At 40.7% G+C, this 26,269-nt stretch overlaps 1 protein-coding gene across 6 annotated transcripts in view; it reads left to right on the plus strand.

Annotated features, from left to right (window-relative positions):
- dmd (dystrophin) overlaps positions 1-26,269 on the plus strand; it is a 1,983,095-nt gene that overhangs the window by 615,015 nt on the left and 1,341,811 nt on the right. For all 6 annotated transcript variants that reach the window (XM_060833515.1, XM_060833512.1, XM_060833514.1 and 3 more), the window contains exon 7: positions 10,548-10,666. In XM_060833515.1, the coding sequence (XP_060689498.1) occupies positions 10,548-10,666 (119 nt within the window). The remainder of the gene's footprint in view (positions 1-10,547; positions 10,667-26,269) is intronic.

A 26,269-nucleotide genomic window follows, 5' to 3' on the forward strand; every position in this document is an offset into this window, starting at 1 on the left:
CAGGATCTATAGAACTTGTAGAAGATGATCATCAATGCAACCACTATCTCCATAACCATCTTTTTAACACTCCTGGGGATATACCAACCTTCAGTTCAATTAATTTCTCCAGAATTACCTTCAATTCCTTTTTCTCCGTAGACCCATGGACTGCTAGTTCTGTGAGATTTCTTGTTTCTTCCTTGAATCAGTTGTGACGACACTGTGGCTTTTGAGAGGTTATTTGTCATGGTTTTTTTTAAGAACAGAGTTTTGTAAGGTAGAGGCACCAAGTAGTGTACCAAAACCACTGAAGTAAACAGCTTGCGAGCCCTTGGGTTTTTCTTTAAGTTGAAATGATGAAGGCTGCCGAGCTGGATGTGGACAGATCTCACATGCCAGACTTTGTTTTTTTAGTTTTTGGGTTTAGATTTAAGCAGTTGCTGTTGTGGGCTTGAAGAAATAGAAGCTATATTTTCCCTTTCTCGGTTACAGCGCGAAGCTGGCGTTTCTCTCTGCTACTGGGTGAAATCAGTTTTTCTGAATATTCCTCTTTGACAAGGGGGTGTTACTATATTGGAATAGTTCATTAGGAACAGTTACTGTATCTATTATTTGGTTACATTTTCCAACAGAGTTAAGTTATTCTGAGTTCTTTCTTTTGTTTGTATTTTAATTATAGTGTTTAAATAAATTGTGTTTATGTTTAATGTTGAGTAGTTTGACCAGTTGCATGCGTCTCTGGAACAAGGCATTTTCCATTTGACTTAAAAATCAGAAAATGTTCGCATCTATTTTGAGGGGGTCTGGTCTGGTCCATAAAACGATGAAGACCAAGGCAGTGATTTTGTGATGGTTAAACAATAATTTTTGAAATGTAGATGGGAGTTGAGCATGGGGACCCTTGGATTACTCTTTGTCACTGACTCTGAAGAAATTGCCTGGCAAATTTAAAAGTTCTGCTGGGCGGTTCCATTGCGTCTGAAACTCTCAAAGTCTCCCTGTAAATTAGAGAATACGGAGAGTTCTGCTGAAGTTCATTAGGTAGTTACTCAAGAAAGGTTAAACTTCAAATACGTGGCCTAACTCATAAGTAACTATTAAGCTGACCCCCAACTTACCCTGCACATCCCCAAATATACATTTGTCAGAGCATTTGCACCACCCCCCCCACCAGGATCGTGACCCAACTCCCCCCCCCACCCCCACCCCACCCCCCCATCCCCCTTCTTCTCCCCACCTCCAGACCTCTATTCTCCAACCCCACCCCTACAGCTTCTGGATCCAGCATCACTCACACAACTTGACTTGATTGATCCTGACCTACCCCATACACTCCCATCACTCAGCTGGTTACCTTGCGTGCTGGCACCCTGTCCTCTCAGTATCCTAGTCTCACAATTGCCTTACATGGTAAGGCTTTGACAGCAGCTGCCGAAGTGATTGTCTCTGCTGGACCTTCACATTTGTGGCAGCTGGGTGCAGTCAAACAAAGGGACCCACTTTTCCCTCCCCTGAATGTTTTATGCTCTGAGGAGCTTTGATCAGAATCTGCTGTCAGAAACACTGCAGGTATTTTGTTTTGTAAAACCAAAGGAATGGCATAACAATCTGCATGATCCATGGAAAATCTGGCCTCAAGGAGTAATGTGTGTCATTTCTCACCTCCCCAGTATAAGTTCTCTTGACTCTGCCTGCAATGCATCCACGTTTTTCTGAGCCACGTGTTTCTTTTTAATGTCCCTTCAGAGGCAAGTTTGTTGAGCAATTGATCAATACATTCAGTTTGTGTGGCGTACCTCTTGTGTCTAATGACAGTCTATAGTACACCCTTCCAATATGTGTACAGGAAATGGAGTGTTCAAAATATTACCACCTCTTCTCACTGCCTACACTTGAATGGTCTCAGAATGCATTCTTTGTAGCATAAAAGCCATGATCATTAAATGTACTGCCACCTGCTAAGATTTTTAGTTAAATCTATGGACTACTCCTCATGTCACTGGATTTCCCTTGCTTGCAGGTCTCACATTTGGAAGACTGATTTCTACAGTTCTTCTCTCCCATTTTCTCTCCATCCAGAAATGTTATGACTGTGAGGGGAGGAATATGCTGATAATCAAATCTCATTCCTCCATGAGTTTAAAAAATTCTGTCAGTACATTGGGTTTCTTGTTGATGAAATCGAACTGCTGACAACAATGAACTGATAGAAGATCCTCCAGGGAGGTTCACCTTGGTTGAAATTCTGGCTGATTCCCATTATCTGAAAAATAGTCAGAGTTTGCAAAGTTGTCAAGATCCTGATATATGGAATCTTAAAATCATGTTCCTAAATACCTCAACCCAAGGTGGAACTTTGGGAAGACAAGTTTTCTTTTATTGCAAACTTTGGAGGTTTTCTTTTACTTTTTTTTTCTTTCAGAAGGGTACTGAGACAAAACTAAGACCAGAAAGGGTTGCTAGGGAACAACCCGTTCAGGGCACATGAACTTTTCCAAACAGGTTTTACAGGAATTAAGGATAAAAAATAAAAATGTTTCTTGACATTCTGAAGGCAGCAGATAGCATCAAATTGATCTCAATCTTTTGTAAAACACTGTTTCATCCAAACATTTTACCAATAGTTCTTCAAGTTTTTTCCACACGGTTCATAAATTGAGATATTTTGTCTCAGCGGAAAGAAGGGTGACAATAGTGTACTGCCATGATCAGTAAGCATGCAGAGACCCCAATTTAAACCAGGACAAAACATAAGAGCTTGGGATTTTTAAACTCTCACTCGCTCACTCAGTCAAACATAATACAGGTACATTGTTGTAGCAAGCCTCGGTCACAGGACAATCTGATAAGCAATTGGCAAGTTTTACAAAGAAATAGTTAACATGTCCAAAGTGCATTTCATCAACCATCCATCACATGACTCAGATAGCAACGATGTTGTGATAGCAAAAATATAATGTTGTGTAACAACCGCCACCAATTTAAGATAAATGATAAGTATCCATCTATGAGAACAGCATACCGCAGAGTGAAGCTACCTGTTAAGTCCTGGTCAGAGTATAAATACCAGATTTGGTCATGTCCTATACCCATGAATCAATGTATAGACAATGTATCAAAAGAATCTTTTTACATGCTTATTGGTGAAATAATTCCCATTCTTTTCAGGAACTGGAGGAGTATGACATTGAGGCATGGGTTCCAAATCAGCCAGGCATGTAGTTTTAAGAAAGATATGTGTCATCATCTGTGATATTCCAGTGCAAAAGTACCTACCTCACCTTCAATCACTGTGTACTGGCATGAGGATGTTGTCTTCAGTCAGTCAGCAATCAGTATATAATGTACAGTCACTTGCTAAGCACAGAACCCTATATATATATATATATATATATATATATATATGATATGATACTGTATTCGTAAATATTTAGTCGTGTTGAAAAATTGACACATTGGCATTTGCTACATGAACTAGAAATCCACAAGGTACATCAGAAACCTTTGCCACTCTGCAAAGCAGTGCATTGTTTAATAAGGCTGTTTAACCTCTTGCCTTGCTTTAGGACCAAGTTAATGAATAGTGCAGTCTCTCTTTTTTGAGAGATATTAAACTCCCTCAAAGGGAGCCAAGCATATTAAATCTTCAATATTTGTTCAGATTAAAGATGTTTTCCTTTCACGTGGACTATAAATGCTCCATGAGGGTGCACCTTGGATATCATTTGACCTGACCTATGTCAGTACCATTTGAATCTTTGTTTGGAATGGATCCAACCATTCAGTTTTCCCTAGTCAGTTTATTTATCAAGTTGATTTGCTCCTGTTGAAATGTGAATAATGAACTCCTGATTCTACAGTTTCTTGGCATTCAGTTTTGCAGAATGAGCCAGAAATCCATTGGTAATTGAGATCCAACTTAGTTAACAATTAGACAATCAACCCATGAGGCCTTTAATGACATTAGCAGATAATTAGCAGGCAGAGCCAACCTCTTGTCCTGTCCACTGTTTTTAGTTCTGTCTGAATTCTGCAGCCCTCCTGAACCTATTAATCAGAGACTGCTTCTGAAGGAAATTCAGAGAAAATAATACTTGAGAGTTTCTTTTGATACTGGAACTTTAGTTCTCACCAGCAGCAGAAGCCGAGGAGCATGTGAGCCTCAAAGACAGGTGTTCCAGCTCTGTCCATTGTGTTCCTGGTGCTGACCATGTTCACATGGGTTCTGCAGGGGAAGGTTGGCAAGAAGCTCATTTAACAGCCTATCAAGGGAGGATGTGATTTTGTTTGGATTCGTTGCATGCATTGTCTAGAGACAAATCAGTAAACAATGGAAACTCAGCAAATTAGCTGTGCTCCTTAAAAAGGTGATTAACTCAGCTGGGGCTTGTCCATTTTTTAATTATTAATTTACAACAATTCATATCCACAGTAGCATGTGGATCACAACATATGGTCAAATATAGATGTGCCTTTATCTCAGACTTCCATAGCTCACCATGCTCTCCCAATGGCCATCAAAGTCATTGTGTCATTGAGCTTCATTGCTTCTGGTCCTTCTATCTCCCAGATGGTAGCACACTCTTGAATCTTACAGGTACCTGAACCCTGATTTGCAGGTATTGCTCTGCATCTCCAATTCCAGATAAATGTGACCTCATTGTAACTGAGGCTTTCTCCTCCAGTGCTAGATTACCCCAGACACAGAGGATCATTGCTTACACACTGGGGCCATCAATGCATTGAGTAACTGGCTGTTGCAATCCATCGACAGAAAGGAGTTCTGCTCCTGCAAAATTCAGCTGCTGTACTTCTGCAGCAAGAGCTTTCTTCACATATTCAGTCACTTAAGTGGCACCTTGTTCCAGCACTCCTTACTGCCATAGTTCTTCACTTCAACTCCTAAAGTCCATGAAAGAATTTGAGAAGTGAGGGATATATGTTGATGAAATGGCTGCTCACCACTCTGGAGGAGTCTCACACATGGGTGCAGACACGTTGCAACCAAAGCCATCTACTTGCTCAGATAACCACTTCAGCATTTTAGTATTTGAGCATTTATGTTTACAGCATTTTGAAGATGAATATCCCGTGTATGGACCAGCCAAGTTTAGCACGGCAGTATGTTGTCGTTGGCTCATGAGAAGCACGGAGCAACAACAGCTGTTCACCTTAGTTGAAAGGTCAACATGAGGGAACGTAATTTCAAAGTGATGGGCAGGAGAGCTAGAGCGAATTTGAGGAAAGTAAGTTGCTTTCCCAAGAGGTAGTGGGAACCTGGAATGTGGTGCCTGGAAGAGGAGTAGAGTTGGGAGACATGACAATCTTTATATATTTTTAAAAAAACATGTTGATGAGCATTTGAAATGTCATAGCATCCAAGGCTATGGGCCAGGTGGGGAAAGTGGAATTAACATCAATTGGATGGGCCAAAGGACATCTTCTGTGCCATTTGACACTCTGACTATTATTATGATTGTCTTTTGTGCTCTCTATAACATGGCCGTCCAGAGAACGGTGGTACTTATAGTGGGAGAGACTCTGGAAAATGACAACACATCAGAAGGGGACATGGAAGAGGAGATGGAGAAATGATGCAGAACATAGGTGCTCGGGCTGTATAGGTCAGTGGTTTTATGCCATGCAGGGTGTGAAGGTCTCAGTCAGACTGCCATGAATGTCAGGAATCTTCTGGTGCAGGCAAGTTTCAGCTGAGCCCTTCTCTCCCGGGATATAATACATGGTGCAGAACACATTCTCATATACCTGTGCTGACATTTGCTTGGAAAACACAGGCTGGAACGTGTAAACACTTGGGTGAATTTTTTAAAGTTTCATTGGCCTTCTGCTTTCTCTTTGTCTCCCGTTGTTGTTTACTGCTTGGCTCTCTTTCTAGCCAGTAAAGTTTCTTTGTAGTGGGGTTACAGTTCTCCAAGTGGTGAAAGCCCCTTTAGAATAAGCGCTGTTGCCATTATTCAAGCTCGTACCTCGACACTGAGTGTTAACATATTGTTTATTTGGATGATATCACACCCAACTCTGACCTGTGGTCCTCTGCATTAATAAACTTCCCATCAAAAGCATGCGCACCAAACATCACGTGTTGAGTTGAGCTAACGTAGCAGTGACAGTGATCAGTTTTGCAGCCTTTTCAATCTGTATGGCTTAAACACTCATTGTTTTCAACAGCAAATCGTGTTTTTTTAAATAAAACAAATGCATTTTGAAAGACTTGAATAAAAGCTCTTTTACAACACCAGATAGGAAACAAAAGGCATCATTTCTCCCCATCAGTGCCTGCCTTTAATATGGCCCCTGCCACCTGACCACTGTTGCGGAGGTGAGGCAGTGCAAAACAAACTAGACCCAGACCTGCTTGGGGTTAACCTGCATGGTTACCTGCTCTCTCTCTCCCAGTGAAAATCAGCACTGGGATTTCACCTGGGGTAGCATAGGGTAGGTGTGAGGTTGGCATGAAAGGCAAAGGCAATGGTGAATAGCACATTTATATCTGTGTGCTAATGGAGATGTTGAATTAAGTTGCTAGTTTTTTGTGGGTAATTTTCATAGGATATAAGACAGCATTTTGATAATTTGGGCATTTCCTGAAAAGTTAATTTTGAATTGGTGTTTCAGTTTGTTATACTACCAAGATTTAGAATAAACCTGCTATTCTCATTGATTTGCAAATTTTCTGCAAAGGCTTTAGGTATTCTAACTTTTCAATATTTTCTTCTGCGAAATAGGCAATGGCTACTTGCATAATCAGAACCAGTAACTTGCAGTAACTGCAGTGATAATTAATATAGCCCAGAAATAATGGTTAATATGTTTCATGTCGAATCTGTGGAACAATTTAACAAGGGATTGTTACCATGTATCTTATTACAGCAGAAAGGGGAAAATAGCAAAGCAATGCTCTTGTAATAAAGGTGAAAACACAGACTCTCAGTGCCAGAACTAAAAATTATAGCCTCTAATAATATGATTCTGAAAGTCTGATTGGTGATTAGACCTTGCAGGTGTAAATGGTGGCAGTTATTGTTTGATCCACTGACAGAATGGGAACTTGGGATATAAAGCATTGGGCTTCAGTTTTTGAGAAACCAGCATCTCATGTTGGTACAAAGAAAACATTGCTGTCAAACATCAACCCTAACTTAAAAAAAAACAGTTTTGAACCTGGAACATTAACTCTGCTTTCTCTCCACAGATGCTGCCAGACCTGCTGAGTTTCTCCAGCAATTTTTCATTTTGTTTGTGAATCCTAAACAAAGTTACTTCTTAACAGATTGTTGCCACTTCTGTTCCTGTACCTTTCAAACACTGTTAACCTGCTGACTTGGTGGAATTAGTCATGTCCAAGTCATTTTAACACTACAGTGTGATGCAAATTGCTGGTAATTCTTTTCACATTAAAAAAAAACTTGGAACAAATTTCACAGATTGTGTCATTTAACCTAAAATCTCTCAATCATTGAATTGGATCCTGAATTGTAGTCTATTTTGCATGTACAAATTTGATGAATAAAATATATTTTGGTGGTAGTGGTTAGGAGAATGGGGAAAGACATATATTGGAAAGCTACTTGGATGAAGTGTTGTGTGTTAAGTGTAACCACTAACACATGCCAACAGCAAATAGTGATCCTATTGAGGGAATGAACAAAAAATTATTTAAGGAAAATGAAATGGACATAATGACGAATGTGAAATTGAGTCAATCTAATTAATACAATATTGATAAGAATACCTAGTCTTGCTGAACAACTCATTATGTTTGTCATTTGCATGATATCATGTTTTCTTCCAATCCAGTAATAATTTGGCTGAGTTTTATTAATCTAACCCCTTCCTGCTTTCCAAAATAAAATACCAATGATGCCTATGTGCTGCTGTACTTGTAGAGTATGTCCAACCAACTGCCTAGTTCTTGGATTAATGCTGATAGTTTTAAGCAATGCACAAAAGTAAAACATACTGCTCTCTTGGGATAGACCAATGTGCCAAGGCATATAGTAACAGGAGACCAGTCCTTTGCCAGCTGTTCCATCACAGGAAGCCATTAAGGGAATGTTTGAGGTATCTCTGCAGGCTGAAGCAGAGAGTGAACAGTGCTGCATGATTCACTCAAGGCAAAGTATTTGAAGCAGGTGTCTGGTTAAAGTTGTTGCTGCAAAATGTTCTGTACAGAGAAGAATACAAGTATGTTTTGAACTGAAATGATAAAAATTATTGTCCTATTCTCCAAGATGTTGACCGTTTGAATATATAGAGCTAAAATGTGTTGCTGGAAAAGCGCAGCAGGTCAGGCAGCATCCAAGGAGCAGGAGAATTGACATTTCGGGCCTGAGCCCTTCTTCAGGAATGAGGAGGGTGTGCCAAGCAGGCTAAGATAAAAGGTAGGGTGGAGAGACTTGGGGGAGGGGAGTTGGAAATGCAGTAGATGGAAGGAGGTTAAGGTGAGGGCGATAGGCCGGAGTGGGGGTGGGGGAGGAGAGGTCAGGAAGAAGATTGCAGGTTAGGAAGGTGGTGCTGAGTTCGAGGGTTGGGACTGAGACAAGGTGGGGGGAGGGGAAATGAGGAAACTGGAGAAATCTGAGTTCATCCCTTGTGATTGGAGGGTTCCTGGGCGGAAGATGAAGCGCTCTTCCTCCAGCCGTCGTGTTGCTATGGTCTGGTGATGGAGGAGTCCAAGGACCTGCATGTCCTTGGTGGAGTGGGTGGGGGAGTTGAAGTGTTGAGCCACGGGGTGGTTGGGTTGGTTGGTCCGGGTGCCCCCGAGGTGTTCTTTGAAATGCTCCGCAAGTAGGTGGCCTGTCTCCCCAATATAGAGGAGGCCACATCGGGTGCAGCGGACACAGTCAATGACGGCGTGCGTGGAGGTGCAGGTGAATTTGTGGCAGATATGGAAAGATCCCTTGGGGCCTTGGAGGGAAGTAAGGGGGGAGGTGTGGGCGCAAGTTTTGCATTTCTTGCGGTTGCAGGGGAAGGTGCCGGGACTGGAGGTTGGGTTGGTGGGGGGTGTGGACCTGACGAAGGAGTCACGGAGGGAGTGGTCTTTTCGGAATGTTGATAGGGGAGGGAAATATATCTCTGGTGGTGGGGTCCGTTTGGAGGTGGCTGAAATGATGACGGATGATACGATGTATCTGGAGGTTGGTGGGGTGGTAGGTGAGGACCAGTGGGGTTCTGTCCTGGTGGCAATTGGAGGGGCGGGGCTCAAGGGCGGAGGAGCGGGAAGTGGAGGAGATGTGGTGGAGAGCATCGTCGACCATGTCTGGGGGAAATTGCGATCTTTGAAGAAAGAGGCCATCTGGATTGTTCAGCATTGGAACTGGTCCTCCTGAGAGCAGATGCGGTGGAGACAAAGGAATTGGGAATATGGGATGGCGTTTTTACAGGGGGCAGGGTGGGAGGAGGTATAGTCTAGGTAGCTGTGGGAATCGGTCGGTTTCTCGTAAATGTCCATGTTGATTCGGTCGCCCGAGATAGAAATGGAGAGGTCTAGGAAGGGAAGGGAGGAGTCTGAGCCTGTCCAGGTAAATTTGAGGATCAACGTTTCGGGCATGAGCCCTTCTGATCTCCAGCATCTGCAGTCCTCACTTTTTCCCATTTGAATATATACCAAGACAAAAACACTGGATGCTAAAAATCTGAAACAAACAGAAAATGCTAGAAACACTCAGCAATTCTGGCAGCATATTTTAGATTAGATTACTTACAATGTGAAAACAGGCCCTTCAGCCCAACAAGTCCACACCGACCCTCCGAAGAGCAACCCACCTGGACCCATTTTCCTCTTCACCTAACACTACAGGCAATTTAGCATGGCCAAATAACCTAACCTGCACATCTTTGGACTGTGAGAGGAAACAGGAGCGCCCGGAGGAAACCCACGCAGACACGGGGAGAGTATGCACACTCCACACAGGCAGTTGCCCGAGGTGCGAATTGAACCCAGGTCTCTGGCGCTGTGAGGCAGCAGTGCTAACCATTGTGCCACCGTGTCGCCCATAGTTCTGTGCTTAGTGCAAAACTGCCCTCCAAGGACATGTATTTCAAACCGTTTACATGGATAACACGCAATTGTGATAAAAGACTCAATAGAGAATTCCCACCAAACTTTTTCCGAAAGCTAGCATGAAGTAGATGAAAATTAAGGATTTGTGCTCCGAAGGTCTGGGTCAAGTTTAAAAAACAAGATATTACTCGTGGAGAGAGAAACAGTTAACATTTCAAGTCTGTATAACCCTTCTTCAGAACTGTTAACAAAACATTAACTCTAGAGAAAGAATGCTGCTCAACCCCTCCAGTTGACATCCTCCAGTATTCTCTGTGTTCAAGTATTAATCAAATTCTGATCCACTATATTCTTACTAGCTCAGTTTCACTGTGATATTTAAAACTTAAGACTGAGGATTCAAAAAATGTACAATTTATAGCGATTCCCCAAAGTTTTAACCTATTTAAATTCTATTATTAGGTAATTTCCTAAAGTGGAATTGATTCCAATCCAATAACAACTAAGATTGACTTCCTAATTTGCTTTGTTATACTTGCAGACCTGACCTCTTTGATTGGAAGGATGTGGCAAAACTACAGTCAGCAAATGAGAGACTGGATCATGCCTTCAACGTGGCCAAACAGCATCTTGGCATTGAGAAGCTGCTGGATCCTGAAGGTTAGTATGGAGCCCTGAGATTTTTCAGGAAGGGAGGCAAATATAAGTTTGATTTCTTTTTTCAAAAGCTAAAAAGTGATTTTCAGTAGAATTGCAGTATACTTGTACACGAGGAATATGTATATTTGGATTTGTTTCTTCTGCATACACATTTAATAAGAAACTATAAAATTTAAAAAAACAGTTGCATTTGATTCATTGTGTGAATAGTTAAAGTGAGCAATTACAGTGTGTGGTGTGGCTTTGAGTGGAACAGACTCCAGATCAGTGCTGAATTAAATGACCTTAATCAGAATGTGTGTGAGATAACTGCAATTAGCCCCTGTATCCAAACCTGGGAAAGGCAAGTTAAAAATGAAACAGATTTTGTTCCTGAAACTGATCGATGGAAAATGTACCTTGAACAAATCACTGTCTGTGGGAGAATTAACTTTGCTAAGTCACATGGATGGCTATAGTTTGTAGCGACCTCCAGTGTTTCCATGTGTTCTCCCCAGTGACTGTACGGGATATTTATTCTGGCAGGTTAGTGCCTCTCTTTACTTAATTAATCCTGTGGAATAACATTGGTCTCCTGCTACATGAGATAGCATCACCACAGTACACTGAGACAGGACCTTCCAGGAGAAATGGAGTGCTGAAGACAGACTACAAAGTTCCGCAAGACAAAATGAATAGCTTGAATCATTATGTATTCATTCAGTTTTTGAGGTAACAGTCAAATCAAATAGCCAGAATGTGATTTTTCACTGTATATAGAAATCTTAAGAATTTTTGTGTTTTATTTTGGAAAGATCCTGGTCTAGAAAACTTTGAAAAAGAGTAGATAGATTTTGTGGATATTTTATCTTTTTTATTGTAAAGAGGGCAGAGATGGCAGTCAGGGCAGTGGTGTGCTCCCTCTGCCAGATGTGGGACATCAGGGAGCAGCCTAGTGTCCCTGGCGATTGTGTCTGCAGGAAGTGTCACTGGCGTTGTTCAGTTGGAAAGGCAGTCGAATACACTGAGGAGCATACAGGGTATGGAGAGTGTGATAGATACTAGTTACTGAAAGGTGTTTGTATCACAGGTTCAGACAGGTAGATGAGTGACCGCCAGGAGACACAGACAGATAGTGCAGGAGTCTCCTGTGGATATTCCCCTCTCTGGATACTGCTTGGGGGGTGGATAGCCTGTCAGGAATATAACAGCAGCAGCCAGGCCTAACACACCACACTGGCTCTGCTGGAGAGCAGAGTTGGACAAGATCCAAGCAAGCAATAGTGGTTGGAGACTGTTTGTCTAGTTAAGGGCACAGGTGGGTGTTTCTGTGGCTACATTTGAGACTCCAGCATGGTGTTTTCCCTCCCCGGTGGCAGGGTCAAGAATGTCTCTATGTGGTTGCTCAAAATTCTGAAGAGGGAGGCTGAGCAGCCAGATGCCACAGTGCACATTGGTACCAATGACATAGGTAGAAAAAGGGATTAGGTCCCGCACAGTAAGAACAGGGAGTTAGGAAAGAGGCTGGAAAGCAGGGTCCCGAAGGTAGTAATCTCTGGATTACTGCCAGTGGCACATGCTAGTGAGGCAAGGAATAGAAGGATAGGACAGATGAATGCGTGGCTAAGGAGCTGGTGCAGGGATCATGGTCTCAGGGTCTTGGGTTGTTGCATCTCTTCTGGGTCAGGGACCTGTACAAGAGGGATCTGTACAAACTGGACGGGAAACAATATCCTCACATGGAGGTCTGCTAGTGCTATTCGGGAAAGTTTAAACTGGAGTGGCGGGGGCTGGTGGAGGAGAGCAAGTGGAAGAGAAGGTGCCACTATAACTCTGGAAATTAGACTGTCCTATCTAGGGGGCCGGTTGAGCAAGTGGGTGGATTGAGGGGAAGGTAGATGTTAGGATTAGTAAATCAGAAAGAAAGGACAGGCAAAGACAGGTAAATGACCATGATGGTACTAATGTGCTAAAGTGTGTTTATTTAAATGCAAGGAATATTATAGGTAAGACAGATGAGCTTAGAACCTGGAGCAGTACATGGGACTATGATGTTGTGGTTATTGTAGAGATTTGGTTGAGAGGGGGACAGGACTGACTGCTCAACTTTCCAGGGTTTTGTTGCTTTAGACGAGATAGAGAGGAAAATAAAATTGTTGGAGGAGTTGCATTACTAACCAGGGAGAATATTACGTCTGCACTCAGAGAGGGCATCCACTGAGGCAATGTGGGTAGAACTCAAAAATAAGATGGGTGCAATCACTTTGATCGGATTATAGTATTGGCCTCCAACAGCCACCAAGACATTAGGAACAAAGATGGGAAGCTGCAGTAAAAACAGAGTTGTAATAGAGAGTGACTTCAACTTCCCCAATATTGACTGGGACTCCTTTAGAACAAGAGGCTTAGATGGGGCAGAAAATTGTTAAGTGTATCCAAGTGGGTTTTTTGAATCAGTTTGTAAATAGTTCAGTGAGAGGAGGGGCTGTACTGCATCTTGTATTGGCTAAGGATCCTGGCCAGGTGACTGATCTTTCAGTGGGAGAGCATTTTGGAAACAGTGTTCACAGCTCTTTAAATTTTAAAATAGCTATGAATAAGGATAAGTCAGGCCCTTGTGGCAAGGCACTAAATTGAGGAGAGGTCAAACTACATTAGTACAAGGCAGAAGTTAGGGAGTGTTAATTGGGGGGAGCTGTTATCAGGCAAGTTCACATTTGACATGTGAGAATTGTTTAAAGATCTGCTGATGAGAGTTCAGGACTGGCACGTTCCAGTAAGGAGGAAGGACAAGGATTGGATGATTGGGAGGTTGTAAATTCAGTCAAAAGGAAAAAACAAACATATGTAAGGTTTAGGAAGCTAAAATCAGACAGGGTCCTTGAGGAATATAAAGATAGCAGGAAATAACTCAGGCAGGGAATTAGGAGAGCAAGAAGGTGTCATGAAATGACCTTGGCAAGCCGAGTTAAAGAGAATCCCAAGGCATTCTATACATACTTTGAAAACAAGAGGATAACTAGGGAGAAAGTAGGACCATTCCTGATGAAGGGCTCTGGCCCGAAACGTCGAATTTCCTGTTCCTAGGATGCTGCCTGACCTGCTGTGCTTTAACCAGCAACACATTTTCAGCTCAGATCTCCAGCATCTGCAGACCTCACTTTTTACAGAAAGTAGGACCACTCAAGGATAAAGGAGGGAACTTGTGCTTGAAGGCAGAGGATGTCGATGGGATCCTAAATGAGTATTGCATTGGTATTCACTCAGGAGAAGGATGTGGAGGGTAGGGAGACTTGTGTGGAATATGCTAGTATGTTCAGGCATTTTGAGATCAAGGAAGAGGTGGTGTTGGGTCTCTTGAAGAGCATTAAGGTGCTTCGTCCACAGGCTATTGAGAGAGGCAAAATAGGAGATTGGTGGGGCCTTGACCAAGATCTTTGTTTCCTCATTAGCCACTGGAGAAATCCCAGAGGACTGGCAAGTAATCAATATTGTTCCTCTGTTCAGGAAGTGAAGTGAATACAATCCTGGAAACTGTAGTCCGGTGAGTCTCACATCAATAGTTGGGAAGCTGTTGGAGAGAATTCTTGGGGATAGAATTTACATGTATTTGGAAAAGCATAGTCTAATTAGGGACAATCAGCATGGCTTTATGCAGGTCAGGTCATGTCTTGCTTACTTGGTTGAATTTTTCAAGGAGGAGTCAAAGGTGATTGATGAGGGGAGAGTAGTGGATATTGTCTACATGGATTTTAGTAAGGCTTTCAGCAAGGCCCCTCATGGTAGGCTCGTCCAGAAGATTATGATGCATGGGGTCCATGGTGACTTGGCCGCATGGATTCAGAATTGACTTGTGCAGAGAAGGCAGAGGGTAGTGGTGGAAGAATGTTTTTCAGGCCGTGGCAAGTGGATCTGTACTGGACCTTTGCTGATTGGGTACAAAAATTGGTGGCATTGTGGATAGTGTAGAAGGTTGTCAAAGGATATAGCAGGATGTTGATCACTAGCATATATAGGAGGAGAAATGACAGATGGAGTTTAATTTGGGTAAATGTAAGATGCACATTGGGAGATCAAATGTTAAGGAAAAGTATACAGTTAATGGTAGGACCCTGAACAGAAGGATCTTGGGGTTCAAGTCCATAGCTCCCTAAAAGTGGCCATGCGAGTAGATAGGGTGGTAAAGAAGGCATATGGCATACTTGGCTTTTTTGGTTGGGGAATTGAGTACAAGAGTCAGGATGCCATGTTGTAGATTTATAAGACTTTGGTTAGGCTACACATAGAGTGCTGCATTCAATTATGGTTGCCATGTTACAGGAAGGATGTGGAGACTTTGGACTGTGTGCAGAAAGAGGTTTACCAGGCTGCTTTCTGCGCACAGTCAAAAGTCTCCACATCCTTCCTGTAACGTGGCAACCATAATTGAATGCAGCACTCTATGTGTAGCCTAACCCAAAGTCTTATAAATCTACAATGTGACATCCTGACTCTTGTCCTCAATTCCCCAACCAACAAAGCCAAGTATGTCATATGCCTTCTTTACCACCCTATCTACTCGCATGGCCACTTTTAGGGAGCTATGGACTTGAACCCCAAGATCCTTCTGTTCAGGATCCTGCCATTAACTGTATACTTTTCCTTAACATTTGATCTCCCAATGTGCATCTTACACTTACCCAAATTAAACTCCATCTGTCATTTCTCCTCACATATATGCTAGAGATCAATATCCTGCTATATCCTTTGACAACTTTCTACACTATCCACAACACCACCAATCTTTGTATCCAATCAGCAAAGGTCCCAGTACAGATCCACTTGCCACGGCCCTCCAGCCTGAAAAACAGAGGATGAGCTATAACAAGAAGCTAGAAAAGGTTGGGTTGTTTTCTCTGGAGCAGCAGAGGCTGAGGGGAGACTTAACAGAAATCTATAAAATTATGGGATACATAGCTAGGATTGATGGTCAGATTCTTTTTTTCCAGTGTTGAAATGTCTAAAACTCAGGGACATGCATTTAAGGTGAGTGGGAAAAATTTCAAAGGAGATATGAGGGGCAAGTTTTTTTTCCCCCCAGAGAGTACCTGGAACATGTTCCCAGGGATAGTGGCAGAGGCAGATATGATAGGGGCTTTTAGATAAGCACATGAATATGCAAGGAATGGAGGGATACAGGCCAAGGTCAGGGAGAAGAGATTAGTTTAATTTGCCATCATGTTCAACACTACATCGTAGGCTGAAGGGTCTATTCTTGCGCTGAATTGTTATATGTTCTATGACGTCTTGAGCTGGAGGTGGATAAGGGAGCTCTTCACTCTAGTCAGTAATGTGAGAGATGTAGCAGTGATTTCATTGGGGGGCATTAACCTCAGATCAAATGTAGCTGTTGAGGCAGTCTCGATAAGAGCCCCCTTCTCTGATATTGCTGGTTGATCCTAGAATCGCAATATGTTGTTTTTAAACTTTAGTCCTGAGTCAGGAGATCCATAGTTCAGCTTCTGTGTTGTCTCATTGAAGGCTCGAAGTGTGAGAAGATGATTGATGCTCAGTTAGTGAATAGACCAGCATTGTTATCGCATGTCAGATTGAAGAATGTGACCATGCCTATCTTTTCACTAATGCTGTGCTCATCATACCCCTTTAGGCAGTTCAGCAACAAAAGCACAGAGGATGCACAACCATCTCCTTGTCTAAAGCCAGACATGTTGATAACAAGTGAATTGCATCCACAGACCCGGGCTTAATCATTGTATTCGCACGAAGCTCTGATTAGATTGAGGAGCAGTGCATCGGATTGGTGTGTCACAACTGATAAGGAGACAATATCTGATTAAATCACTTCTCTGAGTTCAACACAATCATAGCCACGTTGATACTAATGCATGTTTAGCTCATAACAGGAGCCCAGGATCTATAAGCTGACATTTAATCATCACACTGCTAAATTCAGGTCCACTATCCTGACACCAAAACCGTAAACTCAATTTATTGAGTTGACAGTTCAGCCAGCAGAATAAAAGGGTTTGACTTAATATTGCCAATGTTAGCAGCCGGTTGGCTCATGCCAATCTCTTAAAATCAGGCCAAAATGAGCATTGACCATGACTATATTGGAGTTTTATTTTGGAAAGGAGGAAGGGGTTAGATTTATAAGAGTCAGCTAGGATTGGAAGAAAACATGATATCATACTAATAACAAATATGATTGAGTTGTTCAGCAAAGCCAGGCACTCTTATCAATATTGTATTAAGGTTAGATTAAATCTGTTTCACATTTGGAAAAATAACCATTTCATTTTTTTTAAAACAAGTTTTGTCCATTCCCTCAAATGATTAAATACTGCCTGGTTTCTTAATCTACTTTAAAGTCAGCAAATAATGATACTTGTACCCTTGATTTATCTTTATCTTCTTCTTATCATTGTGATGCATTTTTAAACTCTTTTTAACTGTCTGTCTTCTTTGTTAGTTTTTCCTTCTTCTTAGGTGTTGCTTTTTGTTCTCTCTTTGTCTATCATCTGAGATTACTTTCCTCTCCTTTGCAGTCTTCCTTTACACCTTGACTTCCTTCATTTCTCTCCCTTCCCCATCTCCTACTACTTCTCTTGCTCACCTTCTTCATCTCTCAACCATGTCCTTCAGCACTGTTTTCCCTTCTCCTTCTGTCTCTCTTCCGTCACTCCTAATGAGCTGGTGTATCAGTGCCATGATGTGGAGGTGCTGGTGTTAGACTGGGGTGGACAAAGTTAAAAATCTTAACACCAGCTTATAGTCCAACAGGTTTACTTGGAAGTACTAGCTTTTGGAGCGTTGCTCCTTCATCCTGTGGAGCAGGATCTTAAGACACAGAATTTATAGCAAAAGACCACAGGATCATGCCACTGCAATAATATATTGAACAAACCTAGTTTGCTGTTAAATCTTTATCTTTTAGAATGTATTGCAGATTTTGGGTCATTTGCAGAATTGTATTTGCAGATACATCGTATTTTGCTCAAAAAGCACACAATCTGCGGGCAGTCAATCCATGTAACATTTTATAAATTCCTACTTTGGAAATAGAACCAGTCTGATTCAAGGTTGGAATACAGACAGACTCTAACCTCACACCTTTAATGCATTGTCTGAGCTGAGATGTCACTTTTTTTAGATAAGACCTTAAGTTATCTTGAGAATGTGACTTGAAAGAAGTTCTTGGATTTACATAATAATGACTCAAAACCTGCAACCCATTCTAAAAGATGAAAGATTTAACAGCAACCTAGATTTGTTCAATATATCATTTCAGTTGCATGGCACTGTGATCTTTTGCTATAAATTCTGTGTCTTCTGATCCTGCTCCAGAGCTACCTGATGAAGGAGCAGTGCTCCGAAAGCAATTGTTTTCAAATAAACCTGTTAAAAATCACAATACGATAACCTAGTATTGTGATTTTTAACTTTGTATATGGGTCAGAACGTGTTAACATAGAGGGATGCCATCAGCACCATTCATTGATGATGATGATGACATATGGACTTGGGCAGAACAGCTTTGCATCTCGATGGAGCAAGACCTAACATCTGATCTTTTGCAAAATTTGAGTCCTGTATACCCTGCATCTAGTCGCTAACATGCAACAAACAATACCACTTCAATTAAAAGATTACACAACACCAGGTTATAGTCCAACAGGTTTAATTGGAAGCACACTAGCTTTCAATTAAACCTGTTGACCTATAACCTGGTGTTGTGTGATTTTTAACTTTGTACACCCCAGTCCAACACTGGCATCTCCAAATCTTAATTAAAAGAGACCAGGCACCAGTTTTGTTTTCAACACACTCGACTAAGCTGACCCTTAAGTTTTTTTTACAGCGGCAATGATGGCCTCCTATCTTCATTATGTGTAGCATTATTTACAGCATAGGGAGCTGGCATACTCATAAAACAATTATCTCCCTCACTTTCAACCCATTTTTTAAATTCTAAACCCACTGTGTTTCCCCTTCCTGTCAATACTTTAATCCTTGCTTCCTATTTTTCTTCACTTTCTTTTTATTTTGTGTGTATAATTTGTCATTTTTCAGTTTCTGTTTTTCTCTTTTTCTCTCTCGCTCTTGCTCTCACTCTGTCTCCAAAGCTAACATACTCTCTTACCTGTTCCAGAAAGTTACGAGGAAGTTGCAAAATACACAAGCGAAACATGCATGCATGGCACATTTATGACTCTAAACCCTCTAATCTAATTGTTGACTTTCAGGATAACCAGTTACATTCTGCCTGATGTATAGGAGATAAAATCATCTGCAGAGATGTTCCATTTTGATGTTGTTCTTGAGAAAGCCATAAACAGTGCAAGAATTGAGAGACACTGTATGCATGTAAAAGCCAGAAACATAGGTGGGATGTGGGACTAGAGATCCTAGAGACATTTATCTCTGGAATATTCAAGGAATGGAGCCTTAGGGATTGCTAACTTTGAACAGCATAGTGTCACAAGACAAATGGTATGGGATGCATAAACTAGGTAGAATTATAGACAGCAATGCATTTGGAGATTCCCAATTTCAAGTGATGGAGTAAAATTAGTGCAAATATAATTAAAAGCTCTGACAGTCTGTTGCTCTCATGATTCTGTGGTTTAGAACTTGACTGTTGCACATAGCTAATGTTTTTGGATTGAATGGACAATATCGTGGATTATGGTTTGCTTGAGAGATAAATAAAGAACAGGGGTTCCTGCAAAATAAATATCAGGAGCACCTCAAGAGTAGTTAATTCAGTAGCACTCCCACATTGTGCTCCAGACCTCAGCATAATATGTTTTATTGGAAGGGAATGTTTAAGTTCACAGCCCATGAAGATTGTTTCTGGGAAGGAAAACTCTCTGGCTGTGAACTAGAGTATACGTGAGTTGTGAATAAATGGACAGAAAACAATCTCGGGAAAAATGGAGGTGTATAACTGTATGGAACAATTAACTAGTGTGAGGCATTTAAAAACAACCAGAAAGATTAGTAATCTAAAGTATAAACTGTAAATTGTGTTTGAGAAGCAATACGACATGGGGAACTAATGTGTAATACTAATGTAATCAGGAGTTATTTGATTAAAAGAAAAGACAAATATTCAGGATTGGGTGTGTTTCAAAAACGCTGTGATACCGTAACAAGGTTTAGCAACTGGTCAGTGAAATGGACTGGGAATTCTGTACTTCAAGTTTGGACTGATCTGGGACAACGAGAATGAAATTAATGAGAGATGCATGTAACAGGCTGCTGCAGGAGAAGTCATGAAAAGGATTAGTACAAAGACGTGCGTTGTAATCAATGATTTTTAATATTCTTGCTATCTCTGAAGCTGACAACATGTGCCAAGAGCTGCTTTAAATATAAAAGACTCTTCTGTTTAGTAATGAGAGAGAATGCAAAAGCAGAAGGTTTTGGTCAATTTTCTCCTAATTAATACAAAGCAAGTAATAAGCTGTTGAAATATAGGGAATATTTGATGTCAGTTAATGATACAGTTGTTTGTTTTGAGGTTAAAATGAGATGAGAACAGAATTAATAACAAATTAGTCAGCAATAGCAGCAGGTTGGACTGAGAAGGAATAAATGCTGACTCCAATATTTATCTGTTTTCATTAGGGAGCTGTTTACCTCGTACTTGATCAAATATTTTCACTTTAACTTAATTTGTCTTGGAATGTGACCAATTAGCCATATTTTTCTTGTTTCACCTCATGATCACATGTTAACTTATGACATTTGTGGCTAGTTTCTGTGCAGAAATAGTTAGTTTAAAAGTATGGTGTTTTAATTTGTGCTGCAATTATTTTTCCAAGTAGCATCAGCTTCCTCCCCCTCCCAAAACTACCCAACTCAAGTTGTTGACCAGTTTCTAAAATTTAACCCTCGTTAGAATCTGAAACCAGCATTAAATTATTAGCTTGGGGCTTCAACTTGAACGTCATGGCATTCTGATTGCCATTCTGGACCTTGGTGTCCATGTTCTAGTATGAAAAACTGATACTGTGTCGAGGACACTACTAAATATGCGCAAATTATGCATTTTGCCAACTGTTAGAGGATGGGTTTTTGTAAGGATTATATGTTCATCCTTATATGCAAAAATCAATAAGATCCTTGAATGATTGAGGCCAAGTGGTTATAGTTCTATTAACTGTACAGTAAATGCAATAGTACTTACACTTAAAATATTGAAGTTAGAGCCACTCTTGATGGTTGGATTGTTTGAAGCTTTGAATTTAGGTTCATTGACTCTTTTGAATCCATATCCTCATTACCATGTGCCACTTGTTTTTACTTCCTACACTGCAGATTGGTCATCAAAATATCAATACAAGCTGTACATATCTTCTCCCATTTTATTCACATATATAGCTTTACATCATTTGGTTGCAAGGTAGTGGCTAATAGGTAATTTTATATCTTTTTCTAATAAATGACATCTGTCACTGTTTTAACTATTGAGTATTTTAATTTAATTCTTGATTGCAACAAGTAAGAAAATTAATCCAATAAAATCAAACAAATGTTTCTTTAGTACTAAGTATAGGCATTAGACAAACATGGACTCTTGAATTGCAAATTAGAAGAGAGAGTTTATTTTAGAAGGAAAAGGGTGTATTTATCAGTACAAAGCAGTCCTTCACAGCTTCAGTCAGGCTGATCCATTGTTGTAGGATCCTCCGGTTACTCAGGATGTAGTAAAGTCTGCCTTTGGAAGTATCCAGGAGGTGTCTGCCGAGCAGAAATGTTGCTCAAGAGTTTTTATTTCGGTCTCTTAAATTATCAGTAACTCACCTCGTGCCATGTTTATGTAATTTCATTGTTCGTCAAATTAATTGGTTTGTTTCAGGTGGACTTTGCTTGAGTATGTTATCCTTTCAGATGAACAGTGTTGTCTCTATTGTACCTTTTGTTGTCTGAATACCTATAATTTGTTGTCATTGAGAGATTAAAGCAAGGATAAAACTGAGCTATGCAAATTTCATCTGACTTCATGTTCATCCAAAATCTTAAAGGTAAAATTAGTGCATTTAAATACAAACATTTTAATTATAACCATCTTACTATATCTACTTGATTATGTTAAACATTTCTTCAAATAAAATGTAATTGAGGTGCGTTACTTAGTTTCTAGCTAGCTGTAGGTATTCATTCTGAAAGTGCTGATCTCTGCCCATTCCAACTCTGTTCTTCTATTAGGGTAAAAAATGAGGTCTGCAGATGCTGGAGATCACAGCTGAAAATGTGTTGCTGGTTAAAGCACAGCAGGTTAGGCAGCATCCAAGGAATAGGAAATTCGACGTTTCGGGCATAAGCCCTTCATCAGCCCTTCCTGATGAAGGGCTGATGCCCGAAACGTCGAATTTCCTATTCCTTGGATGCTGCCTAACCTGCTGTGCTTTAACCAGCAACACATTTTCAGCTGTTCTTCTATTAGTTGGCCAATCCTCCATCTGTGCTAATATTCTATCTCCAACTGTCTTAAGTAACCTAATGCGTTGTACCTAATTAAATAACTCATGCCAATGCAAATATATTACTTCCACTACTTCTCATTTTTCTATCTTGCTTGTTACTTCCTCAAAAAATTCCAGTACATTTGCCTGGAATGATTTCCCTTTATGAAGCCATGCTGTTTTCCTTGATCATATTATGTATTTCTAAATACTCTGCTTTATCATAGGCTGTAGCATTTTGCCAAGAACTAATGTTCAGCTAACTAGGTTGTAGTTACTTGTTTTTTGTCTCCTTCCCTTTTCAAATAAAAGGGTTACATTGGCAGTTTTTCTTGAAGCATTAATGCCAGTGCTCCCACTGTCTCTGTATATACTTTCTTTAATATCAGAGGATTCATCCCATCAGATCCAAGGGAGGTTTTGGTCTTTAGCCTCATTAGTTTTCCTATTTTTTTTTGTGCTAGTTATTGTATTTATTGCCTCTCCTTCTTTTGCCCCTTGATCATTTAGTCATTTTGGAATGCTGTTAGTGTCTTCTACTGTGAAGACTGATGTGAATTATTTATTCACTTCCTCCGCCAACTCCTGATTTTGCCATTATTATTTCCCCAGCCTCATCCTCTCAGGGACTTTGTTCACTTTGGCTTCTCTCTTTCCTTTGTATATTTTTAAAGAAACTATATTGTCTATCTTGATGTTATTTACATGTTAACCCTTATTTTCTCCCTCTTTCTTATCTTTTAGTTGTCTTGTTTGTTTTTGCAATCTGAAACCTTACCTAATTTTCTGGCTTATCACCAGTCTCCACTATAGTAGTTTACCTGATGCTGCAATACTTCTATCATATTCCTTAATTTTAAAAACGCAGCATTGTATATCATGGTATTGAAGATTTCAGTAGCAACTAACTCATGTACAAATGTTATATTCCTCAGGCATAAAAAGATGGGCTAGTAATATATTATGAAGTAAAAATAGAGTAGCATACTTCTAATGGAATGTCATGCTTCAAGTAATCTGAGATAAGATGAGACCGTTATATCAGGGTGAGTTGCACATCAAGGCACTCTGATGATATCATGAGCAGATGTCTTAATGGTATACTGCCACACTAATCATGAGACACAACACAGCAAGGCCCGCCTCAAATAAAGTCATAGAATCCTACAGGACGGAGACAGGCTCTTTAGCCCAAACTATTCCATGTCAACCAAAATGTCCACCCATGCTCACCCCATTTCCCTGCATCTGGCCCATATCCTCCTAAGGGAAAGTGAGGACTGCAGATGCTGGAGATAAGAGTTGAGACTATGTTACTGGAAAAGCACAGCAGGTCAGGCAGCATCCGAGGAGTAGGAGAATTGACATTTTGGGAAGGGCTTTTGCCCAAAACATTGATTCTCTTGCTCCTCGGATGCTGCCTGATCTGCTGTGCTTTTCCAGTACCACACTCTTGGCCCCTATCCTTCTATTCCTTTCCTATCCATGTATTTATCCAAATAACTTTGAAATGTTGTTAATGTACTCACCTCAACCACTTGCGCTGGCAGCTCATTCCATATGCATACCACCCTCTGTGTAAAAAAGTTGCCCCTCAGGTTCCCTTTTATTCTTTCCCCTTAAACTGATGTCCTCTAGTCCTTGATTCCCCAACCCTGGGAAAGAAAACTGACTGTATTCATCCTCTCCATGCCTCTCAAGATCTTATACATCTCTATAAGGTGCCCCTCAGTCTCCAATGCTGAAAAGAAAAAAAATCCTAGCTTGTCCAACCTCTCCCTATAACTCAGACCACTAAGTCCAGGCAGCATCCTTGTAAATTTCTTCTGTACTCTTTCCAGTTTAATAGCATCCTTCCTATAGCAAGGTGACCAAAACTCAACACAAGTGCAACTTCACTAACATACTGTATAACTTCCCAACATCTATACTCAATGCCCTGACTGATGAAGGCCAGTATGCCAAAAACCTGTCTTCACTGCCCTGTCTACCAGTGACTTTACTTTCAGAGAACTGTGAACTTGAACTCCAAGTTCCCTCTGTTCCATTACACTCCATAAGGCCCTACCTTTCACCATGAACCTCCTACCTTGATTTGACTTTCCAAAATGCAAGATCTCACACTTATCTGTGTTAAACTCTACTTGCCATTTCTTGGCCTACTTCCCCAGATGATCTAGGTCCTGCTGCAATTACTGAGAACCTTCCTCACTGTCCACGATGCCACCTATTTTAGTGTCATCAGCAAACTTACTAATCATGCCTTGTACATTCTCATTGAAATCATTGATATCAATAATAAACAGTAATGGCCCCAGTACCAACCCCTGCGGCACTCCACTTGGCACTATGGTACTGGAAAAACTGGTACACAGCAGGTCAGGCAGCACCCAAGGAGTAGGAGAATTGACATTTCGGGAAGGGGTTTTGCCCAAAACATTGATTCTCCTGCTCCTCGGATGCTGCCTGACCTGCTGTGCTTTTCCAGTACCACACTCTCAGCTCATATCTGTTATGTTATTCAGGTGGATATCCTCAATAGGTATGGGTTACTACCGGATTAAACTACAGTACCTCGGGCTTATACCTGAGGCCGTTACCTGTCAAGTTTACCAGTGGTCCCTATTGACTGTATGGTCCTGATAGCTACAAACTCGGCTGGGTTTATCGCAGGTCTCTAGGTCCCTTCAGTTTATCCTTTCACCTAGGAGTGAGAGGGATTCACTTTAAGTCAATCCTAATGCCTTCTCAGCTAAGTTCTAGACTTAACATACCAACACAAAGGTAAACATATCTTATCAAATAAAGGTTCGGCAAATACGAAGTGTGTGGTGTAAAATATAATAGAAATTTATCACTATAATAAGTTGAATACTCACAATCAGATGTTTTCAGTTAATCACAATCGTTACAGCCTTTTTGAATGTTCTTAAAAGATACCTAGGATAAAAGCAGAGCTTAATACCTGAGTGTCCCAAATGGGATCTTCTTAGACTAGCGTGTTTCAGCTAGTTGGTTCAGATTGTATCTTCTTCAGGCTAGAATGCAGTGCCTCAACCGAGAATCTTTTAGGCAGGCGTATTTCAGCAAGCTCTTAGCCGTCCGTATGTTTCATCCGATCGGTCTGTATTTTGCACAAATGTGTCTTTTCTGCAAGCCTGGTGGTTCAGTGGGTTTGCAGTTAAGCTGAGATGGTTGGGTGACTCATTGTCTGTGTTTCAAGACAAGAGTGAGTTCTGTCTGTTTTAGCTCTGCTTTTTATCCCTTACAGTCTGAGTTAAGCAATTACATCATTTGTTTAAAGAACTGGAATCTCAAACTGTGCCTCGGTCAGCATTGTTTAAAGGTCGCGTTAAACACTTAATTAGCTGAGAAAACAATAAGTAGCTGATCAGTAGCTGGTAAAGAGCAGCTGCCACGTAGTCATAGTTATACTTAATTGTTGCTAGGCTAAAATACAATAAAGAGTTAATAGTATCATTGTTGCTACAATCTAATATAATCAGGTAAAATTCTACAGAAGAATTGAGTCTTTTCATGAAGCAGTAGACGAATCCCATGACACTTAATGAGTTAATAGCATCATTGCTGTTAAGCTTAATCTTATACAATATAATATAATCAGGTAAAATTCCACAGAAGAATCGAGTCTTTTCATGAAGAAGTAGACGGATCCCATGACACTTAACGAGTTAATAGCATCATTGTTGTTAAGCTTAATCTTATACAATATAATATAATCAGGTAAAATTCCACAGAGGAATCGAGTCTTTTCATGAAGAAGTAATGGATCCCGTGACATATCCTTCTAATCCTTTCCTATCCATGTATTTATCCAAATGACTTTGAAATGTTGTTAATGTATCCACCTCAACCACTTGTGCTGGCAGCTCATTCCATATGCATACCACCATCCTTTCCAACAAGCATCCTTCTACTATTACCCTCTGCTTCCTACCATGAAGCCAATTGGATATCCAATTTGCCAGCTTCCCCTGGATTCCATGTGGTCTAACATTCCAGAGCAGCCTACCATGTGAAACCTTACCAAAGGCCTTATTGAAATCCACATAGACTACATTTACTGCTCTGCCCTCATCAACCTTTCTCTTCTGTGTTCAAGTGATAAATTTATCAATGTTTCTGTAGG

The sequence above is a fragment of the Hemiscyllium ocellatum genome, chromosome 12 (genome assembly GCF_020745735.1).
Source record: "Hemiscyllium ocellatum isolate sHemOce1 chromosome 12, sHemOce1.pat.X.cur, whole genome shotgun sequence".
Lineage (NCBI taxonomy): Eukaryota > Metazoa > Chordata > Chondrichthyes > Orectolobiformes > Hemiscylliidae > Hemiscyllium > Hemiscyllium ocellatum.